General features: G+C 39.2%; 1 protein-coding gene across 1 annotated transcript in view; it reads left to right on the plus strand.

The window, feature by feature from the left end:
- The first annotated feature begins 4,733 nt into the window (after positions 1 to 4,733).
- TMEM123 (transmembrane protein 123) overlaps positions 4,734 to 20,033 on the plus strand; it is a 57,254-nt gene continuing 41,954 nt past the window's right edge. Inside the window, exons 1-2 of the mRNA XM_081278564.1 lie at positions 4,734 to 4,980; positions 8,519 to 8,566. Of these exons, the coding sequence (XP_081134690.1) occupies positions 4,881 to 4,980; positions 8,519 to 8,566 (148 nt within the window). The 5' untranslated portion in view covers positions 4,734 to 4,880. The remainder of the gene's footprint in view (positions 4,981 to 8,518; positions 8,567 to 20,033) is intronic.

The raw sequence follows: 20,033 nt of genomic DNA on the forward strand, positions 1-20,033 counted from the left end.
CCTGTTTCTTTTTCAGTGAATAAAAATTTACTGTGGGTTTTAAACAAGTTTTACCAGGAAAACATGAAGTCATTTATCTTTTGGATAATCTTTTGTATTATCTTTTGTATAACAAAAGCAGCTTCTGTTACTCCCATGTGGAAACCAACTCACCTTTCTCCTTTATCAATATTTCTAAACTTACTGTGGAGATTTTTTTAAATTATGGTAAATAGCTATAATAACATTTCCCATCTTAACTATTTTTGAATGTACAGTTGAGTAAAGTATATTTACATTGTTGTATAATTATCACCATCAGCCATCTCCATAATTATTTTTATTTTGCAAAATTAAAACTCTACATATTAAATAATTTCCATTCTCCCCTACCCAACCCTTTGGCAACCACCGTTTCACCTTCTGTGTCCATGAGCAGAGACTCACTCACTTTTAAACCACTCAGTGGGGTCTCTTGAATGAGCCAGGAGATCTGTATTCTTTATTGTTGTTTTGCAGCATCTAGCATAGTGCCTGGTACATATCATGTGTTAATTTTTAATTATTGACTGATTGAATAAATGATGGTTCCAATGGAGCCACCTTCAGGTGACTCTAAGTCAAAGACACAGACATACAGGAAATACAAAACGGACAAAAAAAAAAAAAAAAAAAAAAAAAGGAACACCATTGGAAGGGTATCAGAGCTTTCCTGCTTTTTATCTCCACCCAAAATTTATTCCATAAATTGAATGCCTTCTATTTGATGGGAAATGTAATAGGTTTCCAGAGAGGACAATATGAGCTTTCTTCTTACTATATCATAGCACTTACCATACTCTTCTATATTTGTCTATGTATTTATTTTGCCACCAGACTATAAACTGTGTGAGGTCAGCCCAACAAACACCCAGAAAGTATCTAGTAAATAATCTCACAGAGATTGTAGCCTGCTAAGGGGAAAAAGACTCACAATCATATGTAGTAAGGATCCTTGATTGTGGGAATCAAAAGCTGCTGATTCTTTCTAATGCAGCAGGTTCTAATGCAGGATTGTTGGAACTGATTCAGAACTGAGGCTAAGCCTCCAGGAATAATAAACAAAACCATGGCAGAACTAGCTCAATGAGTCTCTGTTGCAGCTCTAGATTAATGCCACTTCTGCATCAAAAACAAAATTTTGCAGCCACTGAAAATCAGCAAATCCAGTTACTTATGCTTGATTTATACCAATAAAACTGAAAGCCCCAGAGACTGTTTCTTCTGGTTATTTATACCCAAATTTTAAGTTTCACATGAATATGCCTGACTGGTAGAATCTAAGTAACATTCTTGTACCCAGTTGCAAGGAAGGATAGGAATTTGAGTTCTAAATAAAAGAAAAGTAGCCAAAAGATGATGGGCAATTCTGAATTTGACAAGTGCCCACGAACTGTATCAACACATGACAGGAGCTGGATTTGAATATATATATTCAAAGTCTTTTGTTCTCATGGAACTTATATACTTGTAGGAAAGAAAAAACGATGAACATATAATTGGGCCTAATGATGGATAGTGCTATCTAGCTACAAAGACAAGTAAAACTGTGAGCTAGGGTATCCATGAAAGGTTTTCTGAGATTAGAGATGAGCAGAGGCCTAAATGATATGAGGCAGCAATAGCAAAGGATCTGGGATAGGAATTGCCTTGGTAATTTTGAGTATTGCAAAGAGACAGACTGAGTAAGTGAAGGGAGAGAAAGTGAAAATGAGGTGGGAAAGGCAGCCAAGAACCATGTCAGGTCAGGCCTCACAGGCCATGATTTTGGATTCAGTTAGGCAGCTGGTGAACAGCATGATCTGACATATTTTAAAATAATCATATTGGCTAATCTATGAAGAACAGATTTTAGGGAACAAATGTAGAAGTGGGGAGACCAAGCTGATCAAAATATGAGCAGAGGAATCAGATCACTAAGATCTTCTAGATAGTGTGTGTGTGTGTGTGTGTGTGTGTGTGTGTGTGTGTATGTGTGTGTGTGGCGGGGGGGGGGAATCGTAAAATGTGAAGGGATCTTGAGAGAAGAATGAAAACCACAGGATAAAAGGTCAGAAGGTTATCTTGTGCAAATGGAACATCAACCTAAAAAAAAAAAAAGCGCCATAGTGAACTATAGGCCTATTCAAGAGGTTGAAATGGGAAATTTTTAAGGAAAAAAATAAAAAAAGAATTACATCACACATTTTGAAACAATTATTATTGGCCACAAAGATTAATAACAAGAGTGGCATCCATTTAAGGTTGAAGAGATAAGTTGCTAGACAGATGTCCTCATAGAAGTATATTTGTATAAAGTTGTGGCCTCTGTGCAAGCATGTGGTTCTGGCCACCTTTTTGATAGTTACTATCAGGAAATCTTTGGTAAGAATCCTTTCTTTTTAACTTCCCAGTTTATTTATTTATTTATTTCCTTTGGAGGGGTTGACACAAGGGATTCCATTTTGATTTGCACAACTTTCACACTTCCTTCACAGGAAGAACAGGAGCATAGATACAAAGCTGTAGAAGACTCTAGCATGTTTGGAAATTTTGAGTAGTTTGGTGAGATTATAGACTGTCATCAAAGCAAAGCTGCTGGGCACGCACACTCACACCATGGTGTGAAAATCAGACAAGAGATCTGAGGTGTCTTACATCAAGGTCAGTCCCAGGAAATATTGTCAAGTTGACATCTTGTCTTTATATTGTCTTTGTCTATTTCTGCTGCTATAAGAAAATAACTTACATTAGGTAATTTATGAACAACAGAAATTTGTCAAAATTCTAGAGGCTGGAAAGTCTAAGATCAAGACATTAACTGATTGGTGAAGGCTCTCTGCTTCTTTGATTGCTTCTTACTGTGTCCTCTTATGGTAGAAGGGGCAAAAAAATAATAATAATAAATTGATATCCCATAAGAACATTAATCCCACTCACGATGGTGGAGCCCTTACAGTCCAATCACCTCCTAAAGACCTCCATCTCTTAATACCACCACTGTGAGGGTCAGGTTTCTTTTTCTTTTTTCTTTTAGAGAGAGAGAGAGAGAGAGAGAGATTTTAAAATATTTATTTTTCAGTTTTCGGTGGACACAACATCTTTATTTTATTTTTATGTGGTGCTGAGGATGGAACCCAGCGCCCCGTGCATGCCAAGCGACGCGTTACCACTTGAGCCACATCCCCAGCCCCGTGAGGGTTAAGTTTCAATATTTGAATTTAGGGAGTGGGGAATATAAACATTGAGGCTGTATCACACACTTTCCAGTTCATATCTGGAAGCACCAATTATTTATCCCAGATTCCCAGGTTGTATATCCACTGAACCTCCAGATTTCTCAGTGAAATAAAGCAACCAACACCTAAATGTGCAGTGCTTACTTTTTGCCATGGAAGATACTGGGAAGTATTTGCAGGTTAGCTGGTTTAATCTACAGATGGAAGTCTTTGTAAATTTAGAATAAATTGCCCTGGGTAATCTTTATGATCATTCACATCTATACTGATTTGCCCGAGAACAGAAAGTACTATCTCGCTGGGCACAGTGGCATACACCTGTAATCCCAGCGGCTCTGAGGCTGAGGCAGGAGGATCACGAGTTCAAAGCCAACCTCACCAGAAGTGAGGCGCTAAGAATCTCAAGTGAGACCTTGTCTCTAACTGAAATACAAAATAGGGCTGGGGATGTGGCTTAATGGTAGAGTGCCCCTGAGTTCAATCCTCGGTACCCTCCCCCCAAAAGAAAGTACTATCTCCCATAACCAAGTTGTGGGAACTTAAGTGCAATTTAGTCTTTATGTCATACAATCTGGGTCAGGTTCCAGATATCTGCAATACTTAGAACGATGCGGGCTTTAAAATGCCCTGGATCCTTCTGTCTTCCACTTCACTTGAGGGTTCCCATCCAAATCAGGACTCAGTCTTTGTCCTTCTCCTACATCAACCACAGGATACTTCAGAGTTCTGAGCAGAATCAAAAATGCAGACTTCAGAAGCACTGAGTCTAGACAAATGATAGCTCCAAGGGCTTAAAGGACTTAGCAAAAAACAAAAAACAAAAACCCAACAACAACAACAACAAAAAACCCGTCAACAAGCTATTTCATCACAACCACACAGCAGATGCCAAGAGGAAAAGGGGCTAGGTTAGACTCACGTGCCCCAGGCCTAGGTGACTGCGCTTCAGTGTAAACAGTTACCAAATCCTCCGCGAGCCCCACGACCCACTCCACTAAGTGTCTTTCGGCACGAATTCGTCTTTGGTGGAGTAGATGGGCTACAACTGGGGCATGTCGATCTTGGATATTTTACGTTTGAACTAAAGCGACGAATTTGTCGATCCGCTTTCCCCCTTTAGGCTGGGTCACCCAAGGGGGCTCTGGCACCCAGGACTCTTCTGAGGGAGTCCCATCCTCTCAGGTTTCTCTCATTAGCCCTACTTTTATCATCCCGCCTGCAACTTCCCCGTCACTTAGAGCCGCACGCACCCGAGTCCCCACCTGAAAACTACTCTTCAAAAGCCTTCCTCCCAGGCCGAGCGCAGCCCGGGGCGCTCAGCGTCTAGAAAGGAAGCGGCGCCGGAGTTCACCCAGAACCACGCGGCCCCTGCAGAAGAGCAAAGCTACAGCTCGTGCGTTTGGCCCGGAGGCTGGAGGAGACTCGCCACGCCCAGGGCCCCGCCCCGCGCAGCGCGCGACGCCCCCTCAGGCCCGGCTCCGGCGCCCTATTTGGTCATTCGGGGTACAGGAGGCGGCCGTGGAGTTGTGCGCGGCGGAAGGGGACGCGGGGCGGGCTCGGGTGCGCAGAAGAAACGCTTTCTCCGCTACCTCGGCTCCCGGCACGTTTGGGACCCACGAGGCCGCCGCATCCTGCTTTGGAACAATGGGACTCGGCGCGCGAGGTGTTCGGGCCGCGCTGCTCCTGGGGGTGCTGCAGGTGCTGGCGCTGCCGGGGGCCGCAACGGACAGCTCTGCTCCGGCGGGTAAGTCACCCGGTCCCGGGAGGAAACGCGCAGCTGGCCGTGGGTTTCCAAGTTGGGCTCGCTTGTGCAAAGTTGTACGTGTCGAAGGCTCCGGGCGGACCTGGAGGAGACCGGACGGGTTGGGGGAAACTGAGGTTTGGGCAGGTCTTCCGCTTGCCCTCGAGCCGCCTGCTCAGAACTTTGTCCGGCCTTTCTCCTGTTTGGGAAGCGGCAGTCGCAGGGCGGGAGGGGTGCTTATAAAGTGTTGAGTTATCCCCAGGACGGGCCTTAAACGGAGGGCACCAGTTCGTGTTTATAGCCTTTCCCCGAAGTTAATGTGGGTTAGAATTGGAGGCTTCTGTTTGTAAACAAGATTAGGTGGGTTGAAAAATATGTCTACCGATTCCTGCAGAAACATGTCTACCAGCTACTTGGGGAACCTTCCCTGGAGTTTCATCCTCCTCTTGTGTAGTATATCCAAATGGATTGCAGTCTCAAGGTCCATACATTTAAAAGTTCTTTAGGGCTAATGTAGCTAGTTGGGAGTTTTTGAAAAGCATACCCATTTCCACCCCCCCCACCCCCCCCCCGCGCAGGTGAGGCTTGTAGTGTATGCCATAAACTCGCGCGTCAGCTGCGCAGCGTTTAAGATCACAGCTGCAGGGTCGTAAGGAGCCCTCGAGGTCGTCAGTAAGGACATAACAAAATAACGTTGACATTTCTTTTTTTGTGGAAGGGATTTTGTTTCCTTTAAGGACGTTGGCCCTTTGGAGTCTTTGAAAAGAACTTTTTGGATAAGGCCAGGAAGCTGGGATTTGCTGTGTAAATTCTGTTTTCCTTTGTCAACTGTTATAGAAGTTGAGTCACTGAGTATTGATCAAATAAACTAGGATAAATTGCCTTAAGTAACCAAATTTCATGGTTTTAAAGTCTGTTCAGCCGCTATATAGTTAACCTTAGATTAGTTTTATTAAGCAAGAGATAAGGAAGTCATTTTGCATAACCAACTGGTTATGGCACAACACCTGGTTTTGCTGGAATAGTCTGGGTGAATTAAATAACTTTTGTTTTGCTGAATTTGTTTTTTTGCTTAGTTGTACCTGTGACAAATTGAGTTTCCAGACCTGATTTTGAAATCTTTTAAGAAACCAGTAAGATCATGTTTGTGGTTTATCATGGTGCTAATTTTATACTAATATAGGAGATGGATTTCATTTTTTAGAATTTGTTGGTTTGTGTGTGTGAAAGTAAATGTTTTTACTATTTCTCTAATGTACTGATTAATTAGGAGTGTCCTTGTTTTTCTTTCTTTTGCCCTCATAAAACAGGTTTTTTTTTTCCCCCTATTTTAACACGGTTTACTTTTGTTAATGTATTACTAGGTGTTAGTGCTATTTGGAAATTTTGGAATGTTCTACTATAGGAAAACACTGATTTCATGAACTAGTTATTACCACCATGAGCTGGAATTCATTTCTGCAAACTAGAATGTTACCTTGAAACTAGACTGAAGGGTCAGTAGAATTCTCAAAAAATCAATCAACCCTTCTAGTCTTCATATACAGTGTGGAATCAGTATAAAGTGTCATTACAAGGTATAACAATTTTTAACAATCATACTAAAATGTACATAGCCAATATTTGCTGGACACATTTTCTGTATAGCATACACTATGCTAATTGAGGGCCATAAATCATCCTTTTGGTTCTTCACAGTATCATAGTATTATTCCATCTTACAAGTGAGTAAACTGAGGTTTAGAAGTGAGTCAACAATTAATGCATTTTTGATTTCAGATCAGAATCCAAACTTTCAGCCATTTCACCATTAAGTCACATTGGGTGACTTTGGCTGTTAAAGTAGGTAATGTTTGTATTCCACAATACTGCCATTGTCTAGAATGTTCTGGGAAAAGATAAAAATGTTAAAATTCTACTTTTAAAATATTCAGTCTGCTGCATGGTTTTATAAATATCCTGAGTTGGATAGAGGGAAGAGCAAGTTAGCATATCAGCAAACAGGATGGATAGATTGTGGTAATCCACGGAAGGGCATTAACAGAATAGGCCAGAAATTCTTTGTCACTTGTCACCAAGAAAATAACTGAAACCCATTTTTAACAACATTAGGGGAAAGAAGGGACTTTACTAACTCTTAAAACTAAAAAGTCTAAGGATTGAGGTGTCTTGGAAATGGCCATGGGTTCAAATAAGTCATCAACAAATCATATTGCAAGAGTGATGACAGAAAGGAGGAGAAAACAGGAGGCATATGCAGCAGTCCAAGCAAAAGATGACAGTGGTAACGTAGATACGTATTCAGGGGCTGATCACTTGTTAGTGGGACAAAGAAGAGGAAGGAATGAAGGATGACCTTGATTTAGAGATTGAGCAGCTGGTGATGCAACAACTGGGAAGACAGGAGGAGGAGTAAGTTTACAGTAGAAAATCAGCAGTTCCATTTGGCACTCATGTTCTGGCTTTGGAATCAAATCAGCCTGGTTCAGACTCTGCCCCTTATTGAGATGGATGGCCTTCTCTGGGCCTCAGTATCCGTCACTGCAAAACAGTATTCCTGTCTCAGAATTTTGGGGAGGGTTAATGCAGGTAGCATGATCCACCCAAGACCTGGTGTGAGGTAAGTACTTTGTGATGTTAACAATTATTTTAGACTTTGCTGCTGAATACATTGGTATAGTCCATTGATCTTGACCTTTTTTGAGTTTAATATTACACTATATCCTTTTATGATAAATGGATTATAGTCTCATCAAGAGAGACATTTGCATGAGAAAGATATTTGCACAAATTACAATGATTTCCAAGTTCTTGTTGCTTACTTCTCTTTGTACATTGAGGGATTTTTTGGTTTTTAGTGGGAGTGTTCTTCTTTGTGAAAACTACACAGTAATGCACTTGCTCTCTTCCCCTGTTGTACATGTATTTAATCTTCCATTATACAATACTTAAGGTGGACAAGTCAGTCTGAAAAGTTGTGTAACTAGGGCATAGAATTCTTAAATTTTTTTTTTCAAATTTTAAGGTACAGGCTAAAAAAAATGAAAGAATTGTACTGAGACTTTCAGTAAGAAAAATGCTACCCACTTCATCTCCATTATGTGAAGTTAGGATGTGGATAGTGCAAGACCTTGAGGCACCCATGAATAGAAAGGGGCCATCCTGAGATGGTCCACTCCACTCAGAAGAGCAGAGTTGTCAGTAGCAGAAATTGGTTCATTTGTCACCGCCTTTCTGCCTTCATGTGGATGAATGAACTGTGGCAAAGCTATTTGGCTGTACATAGTAAGTACTGTGTAAGTGTTACATAAGCTAGATGTTTTCTGTCTTGAAAGCTCCAATAATACAATCTCAGAATTACTGGTGGCTTCAAGGTATGTTTCATAGCAACAGCGACAAAAGTAGAACTTCCTGTGGAATATTCTACCCTCCCCCATATCACCACCATCACATCCCAGGGGCAGAAAAAGAACATATTGCCAGTGTTCTTAGTTAAATATTAAATGTTCTTTCATAACAGGATCTCTCTTTATTTTTGTAGAGTCTCCCAATGTGCTTCTGCAGAACTCCAGTGCTAACTCCCCAGCAGGTGAGTTTTAAAAGATTCAAGAAAAGGATCTTATTCTAAGGTGCAAAAGTAATAACAGCCAGAGGTGTACAACACTGACCTGTCTTAACCATGTTATTCATCCATGAATCCATATAGTCTACTTGAAGGGCTGCGCAATGTATGCATTAATAAATGATAGTTTGCTGGGTTAGTAGTCTTTCTCAGCCTAGCGAAGGTGTGAATAAATTCTAAAACAAGCTTGTTGGAATTTCATACTATGAATTTTGAAGCACATTTTTAGAAGTGAATATTTTACATTCTGCCTGCAGATATGAAACATGAATATGTAAAATGCAGGTCTTGCTAATGAAACAAGTTATTCTAATTTGCAAGATTGACAACAGAAAGGAGGCGAAAACAAGAGGCATATGCAGCAGTCTAAGCAAGAGATGACAGTAGTAATGTAGATAAGTATTCAGGGGCTGATCACTTGTTAGTGGGGCAAAGAAGAGGAAGGAATGAAGGATGACCTTGATTTAGGGGTTGAGCAGCTGGTGATGTAACAACTGGGAAAACGGGAGGAGGAGTAAGTTTACAGTAGAAAATCAGCAGTTCCAAAGCAGTTGATTTCCTAATCAAGCATGTTCTAGTCATGTATTATTGCCTTTGGCTCAGTTACCCATCCTTGTCCCTATCACTTAGGCTACTCTAGTAGGGTCAGTTTTATCCAGACATGGCAGGAAGGGACACAGCAGTTTTGAGCAGGTGGACCTGGCTTAGGCCTAGAGTTCTGCAGAAGAGGTTAATGGATATTTGGGCATAGCTTACTCAGATAATTCTATATACCAATTAAACACTGGAAGTCTGAAGTGGAAAGAATTTATGAGGTACATAAGCTCATGTTCCATACTTCTGTCTTCTTTTTCTTTCTTTCTTTTTTAATAATATTTAGTCATAGGTGGACACAATATTTTTATTTTATATTTATGTGGTGCTGAGGATCGGACTCAGTGCCTCATGCATGCTGGGCGAGCACTTTACCTCTGAGCCACAACCCCAGACCTTCTTTTTTATTTTCAATAAAATGTTTTGAGTATGAAAGAAGTACTAGATGAAAACTTTTGGTGAGGTGTGAACCACCTTTTAAGATGGGAAACAGTTCTGAAAAGTTGCTTTGGATGGAGACAATGTTGGTTAGATAGATATATATTTATATCTATTATTGATATTGGTTTTTATAGAGATTTGATGTAGGAAAGAATTTCCCTAACTACTTGGAAAAACATATTCATAAAGAACAACTTCAGTTCCTTAGAGACTGTCAGTTGTGTTTAACTCATGTTTTTGAGATCATGTTCAAAAATTGGTAATTTTTAACATCATCAGGTTTTTTGTTTTTGTTTTTGTTTTTTGTGCTGAGGATTGAACCCAAGGCCTTGTGCATGTAGGGTTTTTTTTCCTTAAGGAATGTAAAATGCAATAATCATACAATACTATATTCACTTACTTCATGAATAGGTGTGTGTTTGGACTGCCCACTCTGCTAGTTGCTGTTTTAGGCACGGGCATTTAATGGTAACTAAATATCTGCTCTCTGGCTTATTATAATATCCAGGTAGAGTGAGGGCGACTATAAGGAGGTAAACAACTAAAGATGATTTTGGATCTTGCTGAAAAAAATGGGTTAGAATACACACTTACATAGAATACATACACAAGTAAGTAGAGAATGACCGGAGAAAGTCAGCGTCGCATCAATTGGTCAGAAAAGGCTTCTCTGTGGTGGGGTCATTAAGTAAGACCTGATAGGCAGAAGAGAGCCTGTCCTACATGTACTAGAGGGAAGAACATCCTAGGTAAAAGGAATAACTGTACAGATGCCCTGGTGCAGACACTCTGAAGAAGGAGTGAGCCTCTTGTATACGAGGAACACAATCAGGGTACTGTGGCTGGCACATGGAGGTGAATGGCAGTTGCAGTTATGTTATTGCTTACAGAAAATTAGAAACAAAATGTAATATTTAAGGAAATTTCAGAATTAAGTTTTAGATATTGAGAACTAAATGAAATGTGAATTCTGGCAACTTTTTTTCTGTCCCCTCCCCTCCTTCATGTAGGCATTAGCTTTTTTATGCATTAAAGTTCTCTAATGATTCTTAACCACAATGCACTCTCATGTTCTGTACCCTCAAGACAGAAGGTAAAATAATAAGTTGTAACTATCCTGGTGTTTTCTTTCCAGAAGCATTCCTCTGTTCTTAAAATGTAATAATAAGCCTGAATCCCATCTGAAATGCTTCCAGTTCAGATCAAGAATTGCTGTTGTATTTTATTGTGGTATAAATTATAAAAGGAAAATTTACATTTTAAATATGTAGTTATTTCAAGGGTCACAGAGATGGTAGTGAGTGACTAGACTTTTGTATGAATTTTAATAAATCTCAGAAAATCATGATTGTGTACTTGAAATAGTAGGAACAGGGAGAGGTCATGATAAATGGGAATTAGGAGAGAATAAGGAATGCACACACACTGAGAAAGTATGCAGAAGTCCCAGAAAGTCAGTGAAAAACGGCAACAAAACTAAGAAAAATTGAAAGTTTGGAGCATTTTAATGTTTTCTCCCCTCCAAAAAAGCTGGACAAGCAGAAGGTGATGTACAAGATAAAACATAGGACCAAAAAAATAAACTTAGGGCAGCGAAGTCAACTACCTGATTAATATCTAGTTTTTATTCCTGTTGTCTTTCAGTAATGCCTGTAGGGGGTCTAGAACACCCAAAGTGAAGAGGTGGTGGAGTCTGAATTCTAGTTTGAAAAGGAAAATGAACTCCACTGAAACTGAATACTGCTTTTTTTCTATTTTTTTATAAAATTAATAACAACTTTAATTGATAACTTGAACTTTGTATTAGAAGTTTTAGACAGTATAATAGCAAAACAAAAATAAAACTCATAAATATTGGAAGTCGTGAAGTAAAGCTGTCATTATTCACAAATGATGTGTGTATGTATAGTATATAGTATTCCATAAAATATCCAAAAAATATACTGAAAGAATTGAACTTAACAATTTTGCAGGATACAGTGTCATTATACAGAAATCTATTATTCTTCATATTAGCAAAATTATTAGAAAATGAAAGGTTTTTAAATTACAATTTGCAGTAAAATTAATAAAAACAGCAAGCTAAAATTAATCTAATTAGCAAGATGCAAAACTACTTTGCTAAAAACTATGAAACACTGCTGAAAGAAGTCTGAAAGACCTAAATAGAAAGATATACCATATTCATGGATTAAGCAACTTGATATTATTAAGGTGTCAGTTCTTAAATTGATCCATCAATACAAAAGTTAAAGATAAATCATAAACCTAAACATAGTGCTAGAACTAAAAAGTTTCCGGGGAGAGGGGGGGAAACAACATAAAATGACCTCTCTAAGATTTGAAATAGACAAAGATTTCTTAGAACAGAAGTGAGTAATCATAAAATTTAGCAAATAAAAAAAGTTAATAAAAACAACCTGGGGCTGGGGTTGTAGCTCAGTAGTGGAGGGCTTGCCTAGTATGTGTGAGGCACTGGGTTCAGCACCACATATAAATAAAGAAGTAAAATAAAGGTACGGTGTCTATCTATAACAACAAAAACAAAACCAAAACAAAACACAACAACATAAAATAAAATAAACTATCAGAGATATTAGGTGTGGACTGATAAAGATGTACATTATAGTAACAAACTGCCCAGTGGAAAGTTGGTGGAGTAAGACTCAACCCCATCTCAGAAATACCATAGTAACACCAAAGAGCAAGTTAGAAGACAGTTCCCAGAGAAGAAAACCAGATGGGGACCTCATGGTCTACAGGCAGAATTTATGATAATGCAGGAATGGACAGTGACAAAGGAAAATAACAGGTCACCTCTTCACTTTGGATGGACAAGGAAGCAGTAGATCACAGCACTGATTCCTCCTAGCCCCAGCCTCGTGCTATTTATATATGACACCATAACATTTTCTATAAAGATCTGTACAAACCTTCCTCAGAGTTCACTGTCTGGCCTTGATGTCTTCCTCTTGACTCTTGTGACTATTTCTTTCAGACTGAAATTGATGACTTAGGTTGAGCAGTACATAAAGACTTCTCAGGAATAATTTTTCTAAGATGTATAATGTTCTTAGGAAGAGACTTTGGTGAGGTACTGATTAAGCAGTAATACTAGACATTAGCAGCTTGATTCTTCATCTTTTTTGCTCATCTGTAATTTTTTCCTTAATATGTAATTTTGTTTAAAATTTAGTATAAAATGCAAGTAATGCATGTACATAATAAAAAGTTCAAACAGTACTTGGAAAATTTAAAGTACATGATACCTATTCTGTTAGTCTGCTTTTTTGTCACTATAGTGAAATAACCTGTAACAATTAATTTATAAAGAGAAAACAGTTGTTTCAATTCAATTGTGAAGGTTCCAGTGCATGATTGGTTGGTCTCATTGCTTTGTGCCTGTGGCAAGGCAGCATGTCATGATGGAAGTAAATCGTAAAGCAAAACTGCTCAACTCATGGGCGCGGCCGGGGGGTAGAGGAACGAACTAGGATCCATGGTCCCCCTTCAGTGGCATACCCCCAATGACTATAAACTACTTCCGTTAGGTTCTGCCACCTCCCATTAGCAGCACCCTGGGGACCAGGCTCTAAATGTCCCCTTTGGGGACATTTAAAATCCAGACCATAGCATCAGTATTCTGTGTGTGTGTGTGTGTGTGTGTGTGTGTGTGTGTGTGTGAGTGAGAGAGAGAGAGAGAGACAGACAGACAGACACAGACAGACAGACTGACCGACTGGGCTTGAACCCAAGGGTGCATTTTCGCTAAGCAGCATCCCAACCCTTTTTATTCTTTATTTTGAGACGGGGTGTCACTAAGTTGCTTAGGGCCTTGCTAATTTGTGGAGACTGGCTTTGAACTTGGGATCCTTCTGCCTCAATCTCCTGAGTCACTGACACTACAGGCATATGCCACCATATAGCCAGTTGTCTTGTTTTCGAGTTAATTACTTCAATTCTGAGTCAGTTTGAGAATATTTTCATATTGGTTTTGGGGAGTTGTTTGTTGTTGTTAAGGGGACTTTCTTATTTTTTTTCTTTTTGAGGATTGAACCCAGTGTTTTACCATTGAGCTATAAATCTAATCCTTTTTACTTTGAGTGGAGTCTTACCAAGTTGCTGAGGCTGGTCTCATAATCATCCTTCCTCAGCCTCTGGAGTCACTGGGATTACAGGAGTGTGCCACAGCAGTTTTATTGAGATGTAGTTTACATACCATATTCTGTGCTTTGCTATGGTTTAAGTATTTCCCCCAAAGACTCATGTGTTGGAAGCTTGATGTCCAGCTCAGTAGTGTTGAGAAATGAAAGCTGCAAAAGGTCAGGCCTGGGAAGGTGATAATCTACCACCGCTTGAAGGGATTATGCCTAGTTTGTGGGAGTTGTTATAAAGTGATGCCTCCCTGTGAGCATAGCCCCTTCTGTATGCTGTAGATCCTCTCCGTTCCTCCACCGTGTGGTAGCTTAGCCAGAGAGACCTATCTCCCCAGAGCTGAGCAGATGCTGGCACCATATTCTTGGACCTCCAAAACTGTGAGCCAAATAAAATTCTTTTCCTTATAAAGTACCCACAGTCTCATATTCTGAGATGGCAATGGAAATTTAATTAATAGACCATATAATCCATTTCAGATAATTCAGTGTCTTTTACTATATTCATAGATATATGTAACCATCACCATACTCAATTCTGGGACAAAAGAAACCCTGTGCCCTTTAGTTATCACCCCTACCTCCCAATCCTAAGCCCTAAACAACAACTTTGTTTTTCTATAATCCCTCTTCTGAACTTTGAGTAGGCGTCACATAGTAGCTTTGTGACTGGCTCTTTCACATAATGTTTTACAGTGTTCATGCAAGTCATAGCACTTATCATTAATTCCCTTTTGAGGCCAAATAATATTTCATTGAATGAATAAACTATATTTTGTTTATCCATCTGTCAGTGGACATCTAGTTTTCACCTTTTGGTGAGATAGGCACAATGCTGTTATAAACATTTATGTATAGATTCCTGTGTGGACATGTATTTAATTTTTCTTCAGTATGTACCTAGGAGTAGAATTACTGCATCATATGGTATGTCTATTCAGTGAACTACCAGACTGTCTTCCAGAGCATCTATACCATCTTACATTGCCATCAGCAGTTCTGATTTTTTCACTTCAAAAACTTACTGGTCATTGTAATGGGTATATTTGGTTGTTTTGATTTGCATTTCTTTAATAATTAATGATACTGAGCATTTTTTCATATGCTTATTGGTCATTTGTGCATCTTCCTTATAGAATGTCGTCTTTGTAGAATTCAAGTCCTCTGCCTTGGTTTTTTTTTTTTTTGTTGTTGTTGTTGTTGTTGTTTTGTTTTTTCTTTTTGGTCTTTTCAATGTAATGGAATTTATATATCTGTGTGGAGGGATTAAACCCAGGAGACAGGGCCTCACCGAGTTGCCCAGGCTGGCTTTGAACTTGAGACCCTTCTGCCTCGGCTTCCTGAGTAATTGAGATTGCAGGTGTGTGCAGCTGTACCCAGCCTTTGCCCATCTTTTAATTGGGTTGCCTTTTTCTTAGCTTCTCTGGATCCTTTTTATTAATTTTTTTCTGATTGTAAAAATAATGTATGATTCTTGTGAAAGTTGTGTAAACTGTAGCAGAGGGCTCCCACCAGAGATTATTGTTATATGTAGTTGGTAACAAATTGCTAAGAGTACATTTTGATTGCTCACCACACACACACACACAAAAACTATGTGAGAAAGTGCGCGTGTTAGTTTGATTTAGCCATTTTACAGCATACACACATCAAAACATATTGTACCCTGTAAGTATGAACAGGGTGTGTTTTTTAAGAAAGGAGAAAGTACTCCACTAAGTATTTTTAGTTTTAGTTTAGCTTTTTTTTTTTTTCCAAATGAAACTTAACCACACAGTTTTTTAAAACAGGAACCGTCTTCTACAAAATAGTTCATTGTGGTTGCATCTTTATAACATAAAAACAACTAGTTGAAAAATGATACTTTAGTCTGTTACCCGTCAGTTCAGTCAGAATTGGTTTGTCTACATTTTTCACCCCACAATGAATTTGATTCATTAAATTTAGTGCTCCCACCCTTGGTGTGTGTATTGTATTGTATTTCAGGGAAAATACAAAGAGAAAAATAATTGTCTTGCTGTTAATTCAGTGTTGGTAGGTTATTTAATCTGAGTCTCACTTTCCTCTGTAAAATAAAGCTGATGATAATACAGCTATCTCATGGGGGCTGAAACAGTGTGGCTAGTTCAAGGGATAAATAAATTAGTATGTAAAGTCCTGGCTTTAAAACAGCACCTGTACAATCTAATAACTGAATGTGTTCCTCCATGCTCTCCAGCTACAGTAATCCCCGCTCCCGCCCCCCCCCCCTTTGGCTCAGTCCTCTCTGCCTCAGGGCTTTTGCATATACTGTTCCTGATACCTTTCCCCACCCCCATCTTTGTCTTTCCCTAGCTAACACTTATTCAGCCTTTTAACCTTTGCTTAAGCTCCATTTCCTTGGGGGACTGTTTTGGGAGTTAGAGGCTGCAGAGGAGCAACCTGTTGTTTAGTGATTACATCTATTTGCATGATGCTCTCAAAATGCCTTCCTGACTGAAAAACTGGCTCCACAAGGCCATGCTGATTTCACTCTCCACTACATCCCCAGCATCCCACATAGGAACTGGCACACATTTCTGTTCGAACAGTAAGGATGGGTGACTGCTTTGGGAGGAGGAAAACAGCAGTTGTGCTTGCTGTCCCAGCTTTAGCTGTAAGATTGGTCAGGAGTGCCCTGGTCGGAATGAATCATCTGCACTTGGACTTTTCACTTTACCGTAGGGAGAATAGGGCTGCTTATGTATTAATGGCAGACTTGCCATCACTGGATTTTGGGTGTCTAAGCAACTTGGTTTTCTTTCTTTTCCTTCCAGTAAATCCTTGATGGTGGGAGTGGTTTGGCAAAAGAGGGTGGACAGAGCATTCAGAATGTCAGAGAGAACCTTGCCTCTGCAAAAAACCATACTATGGTTAGCCTTCCTCCCAAGGAGCACTCTAGGATTGTCAGGGTGTGTGGCCTTTTGGCAAGGCAGGAGCAATGCTCCATGCCCACCTGCAGGTGGCAGTAAAGGTGATAGGGAAAGCGTGGGTGTGAGGCTTTACTGACTGGACACAGGGAGTTGCTGAAATCGCTGAGGGAGTTTGGAGTTGATTATAATGCAGGGAGAAACCACTGCAAGACTGTAATCACATGATTTGATGGATGTTACAAAAAGCAAAGATTGGAATTAGGAACCTGTTAAGTGAGTCCAGGTGGCTGATGGGCCAGGATGGTTGGGGAGATGAAGAGAGATTTTGATGATGGAATGGGTGTAGCAACTGAGCAGGGGCTGGCTGGCTGGTATTTTGAGTTCAAGCTCAAATGTGCCTAACTGCCCTATATCTGAGAGATCGTTTCAGAGAAGAAATTTTTAAAAAGAAAAGACAAGGGGCTGGGAATGTGACTCAAGTGGTAACGTGCTCGCTTGTCATGCGTGGGGCGCTGGGTTCGATCCTCAGCATCACATAAAAATAAAATAAAGATGTTGTGTCCACCGAAAACTGAAAAATAAATATTAAAAAATTCGCTCTCTCTCTCTCTCTCTCTCTCTCAAAAAAAAAAAAAAAAAAAAAAAAGAAAGAAAGAAAAGAAAAGACAAACCAGAGGGACCTTGAAGGGAGAGCTGCATTTGAAATGGGAAAGTTGCTGGGCCTGGTGGCACATGCCTGTGATCCCAGCAGCCTGGGGAAGCTGAGGCAAGAAGATCACAAGTTGGAAGCTCACCAGGGTAGCTTAGCTAGACCCTGTCTCAAAATAAAAAGGGTTGAGGATATAGCTCAGTAGTAAAGTACTCCTGGGTTCAATCCCCAGTACTAAAAAGGAAAAAAAAATGAGGTGGGTAAGTTTTGGGACTAGAGGTAGAGAGGGAGTAAGGAGAAAGAATTGAAGGTTAGAGAGTCAAGAGAATCCAACTTCTGTTTGCTTCCTTATCTGTGAGAAAGATGAATATAGGGTGGGGTGATGACAGCACTAAAATTAGGAAGGTTTAACTTTCTTGCCTGACCCAGTTATTAAAGAGGTTTCATGCAGGATAAATGGCTCCTTGAATCTTGAAAGATTCTGTTATTTATCACATTTTGATTAACATTATAAAATTTACAACTGGACATTGCAGTTTAATCAGAGCAATGTTTCTCAAATTTTGCAGCACAGTGGAATTACCTGGAATTTAAAAAATATTGGTCTGGGCCCCAGTTAAATCTTGCGGAGGATGAGATCGTATATAAACATGCTCAGGGTAGCATTTTAAAATGGTTTTGAGTGTAACTACTGGGCTGCCTCTTCCTAATGGCCTTTGCGTGGGTGTGTGGAATACATAACTGCTAAGTGGGGGCTGGGGGGAGTCTTTTTGTGGGGAGCTTAGAACTTTAAGATAAGGTATGCAAAAAATATAGTTGCCTATATCTGGATGTCATTCTAGTGAACTTGGGTGGATCTGGTAAAGTTGGTGGCTTGTTCTTATTTCTCAATGGCTTTTGAAAACACATCACATAATATTGGCTACTTCATGAAAGCTCCCCCACCCCCAAAACATCACAGTAATCCAGAGAAGTATCCCCTCTCCCACTACAGAGGGATGGCAACAGAATAACAGTAGTTATATTAGTAGTATATTTATTTCTAAAAAGCCCATTAGTTCTCAAGGGAGAATAAGAACTAATTCTCCAAAAATGTAGTTTCCTTGAGAAGCTTCAGAACCAAAAGACTTCCTTACATGAAAAACTACACAGAACAGTTGAGAGGTTCATTCATAAGAGCTTTATTATATTTGTCAACTTAATATATATGTTCTTAACATTTGTTCTTGGATTATTTGTGAAAATTTTGAGACATTAAAGCTGAACTTCATCCTAAAAAGTATTTTATCTCTGTTAACTCTTTTTATATCACAAGGTAAAAAATGCAAATAGCAGCAACTTTACATATAATGGAATAGGAATCATTTATGTCTTTTTCCAGAGTAAATTGGGTTCATCCTTTGTCTTAAGGTACATAAACAAACATGTTTATTTTTTATATTTCACGTATATACATGTGTGAGGACTTTAAACACATAATGTCGCCCAAGGGATGGGAGGTGAGGGGAACATAATGCTGTTATTACACTTAAAAATCAAGTCATTTCTTAAGTAGATGCCTCTCACTGCTATTTAAATTATTTCTCATCAACTTATTCTGCTTCAGACATTTTTAAAGAAGAAACATTACACAACTTCTCAGTATAGGGAAGGGTCAGGGTTTTTTATTTTATTTTTTTAATGTCAACTTGAAAAGTTTTAAAATGTGGATGTCATTGACCCGCTTTTTATAGATGAAAAGCTGTTTCTTTACATTTAATAAACAATACAAGTTTATTATACAAAGTCCCTGGAACATTGCTAAATTAAATACAACTGTGAGAAAGATGGAATCCCTGCCCACCCTCCTGGAAGGTAGAATCCCTGTCCTTCTGTAGATAACACTGTTGTTTGTGGTCCTGAGAAACACATAAACAAGAGCAGGCAATACCATGTGGTACATATTTCCAAAATCCAGTGAGAAAACAAAAATAAGTTACTAATTTAGCCAGACCCATGGGAACTGACTAGAACAGAACCTCCAAATGGAGAACATTCACCGTGGTAAAAATGAAAATCACCATGGAATCTTTGCCCCTTCTCCCTTCCAGAAACCAACTCTCCTACCCCTACTACCTTTGAATAGATTGCATATCCTTAAATTAGAACGTTTATGACTTCAAATGTTATAAAGATAAAATCCAAAGACAATCTCAGGATTTTATCATGTAGAGACCACAAGATTTAAAAAAAAAAAAATGTCAGCAGGAAACCTCATCTTTCTCCTAATTCAATGATTTTTTTTTTTAAATGTAACCTTCTTGAGCTTTCTTCTCTCAGACGGGGACATAGTAATACTGAATTATGCAAAAATTATTGTGTAAGCTTAGAAGTACTATTCAGTTCATCATGGAACCCTTGAATGTCAGAGAAAGTATTCACCTTCTAAATTTCTTTGCAATCAAGTTTAATTATTGTAGGTATTAAACTTTCTTGTAAGAGTTATTGTCTAATCCATGTTTTCTCATAACTTTATGCTCTCTATTCACAGAATTTCCATTTCAGGAAGTAACCTTGAGATTTTGCAATCTGTAGTTACTTATACATCAAGGATAGTTGCATGTACTACAGGGTAATTGTATTAATGAAACTAGTTTCATAGTCTTTAGTATTGCTATTGCTGTAAGGAAGTTAACTTCCCTACATATAGGGTCTGGGGTTTGTTG

This window comes from Spermophilus citellus (genome assembly GCF_964194105.1).
Source record: "Spermophilus citellus genome assembly, chromosome: 2".
Lineage (NCBI taxonomy): Eukaryota > Metazoa > Chordata > Mammalia > Rodentia > Sciuridae > Spermophilus > Spermophilus citellus.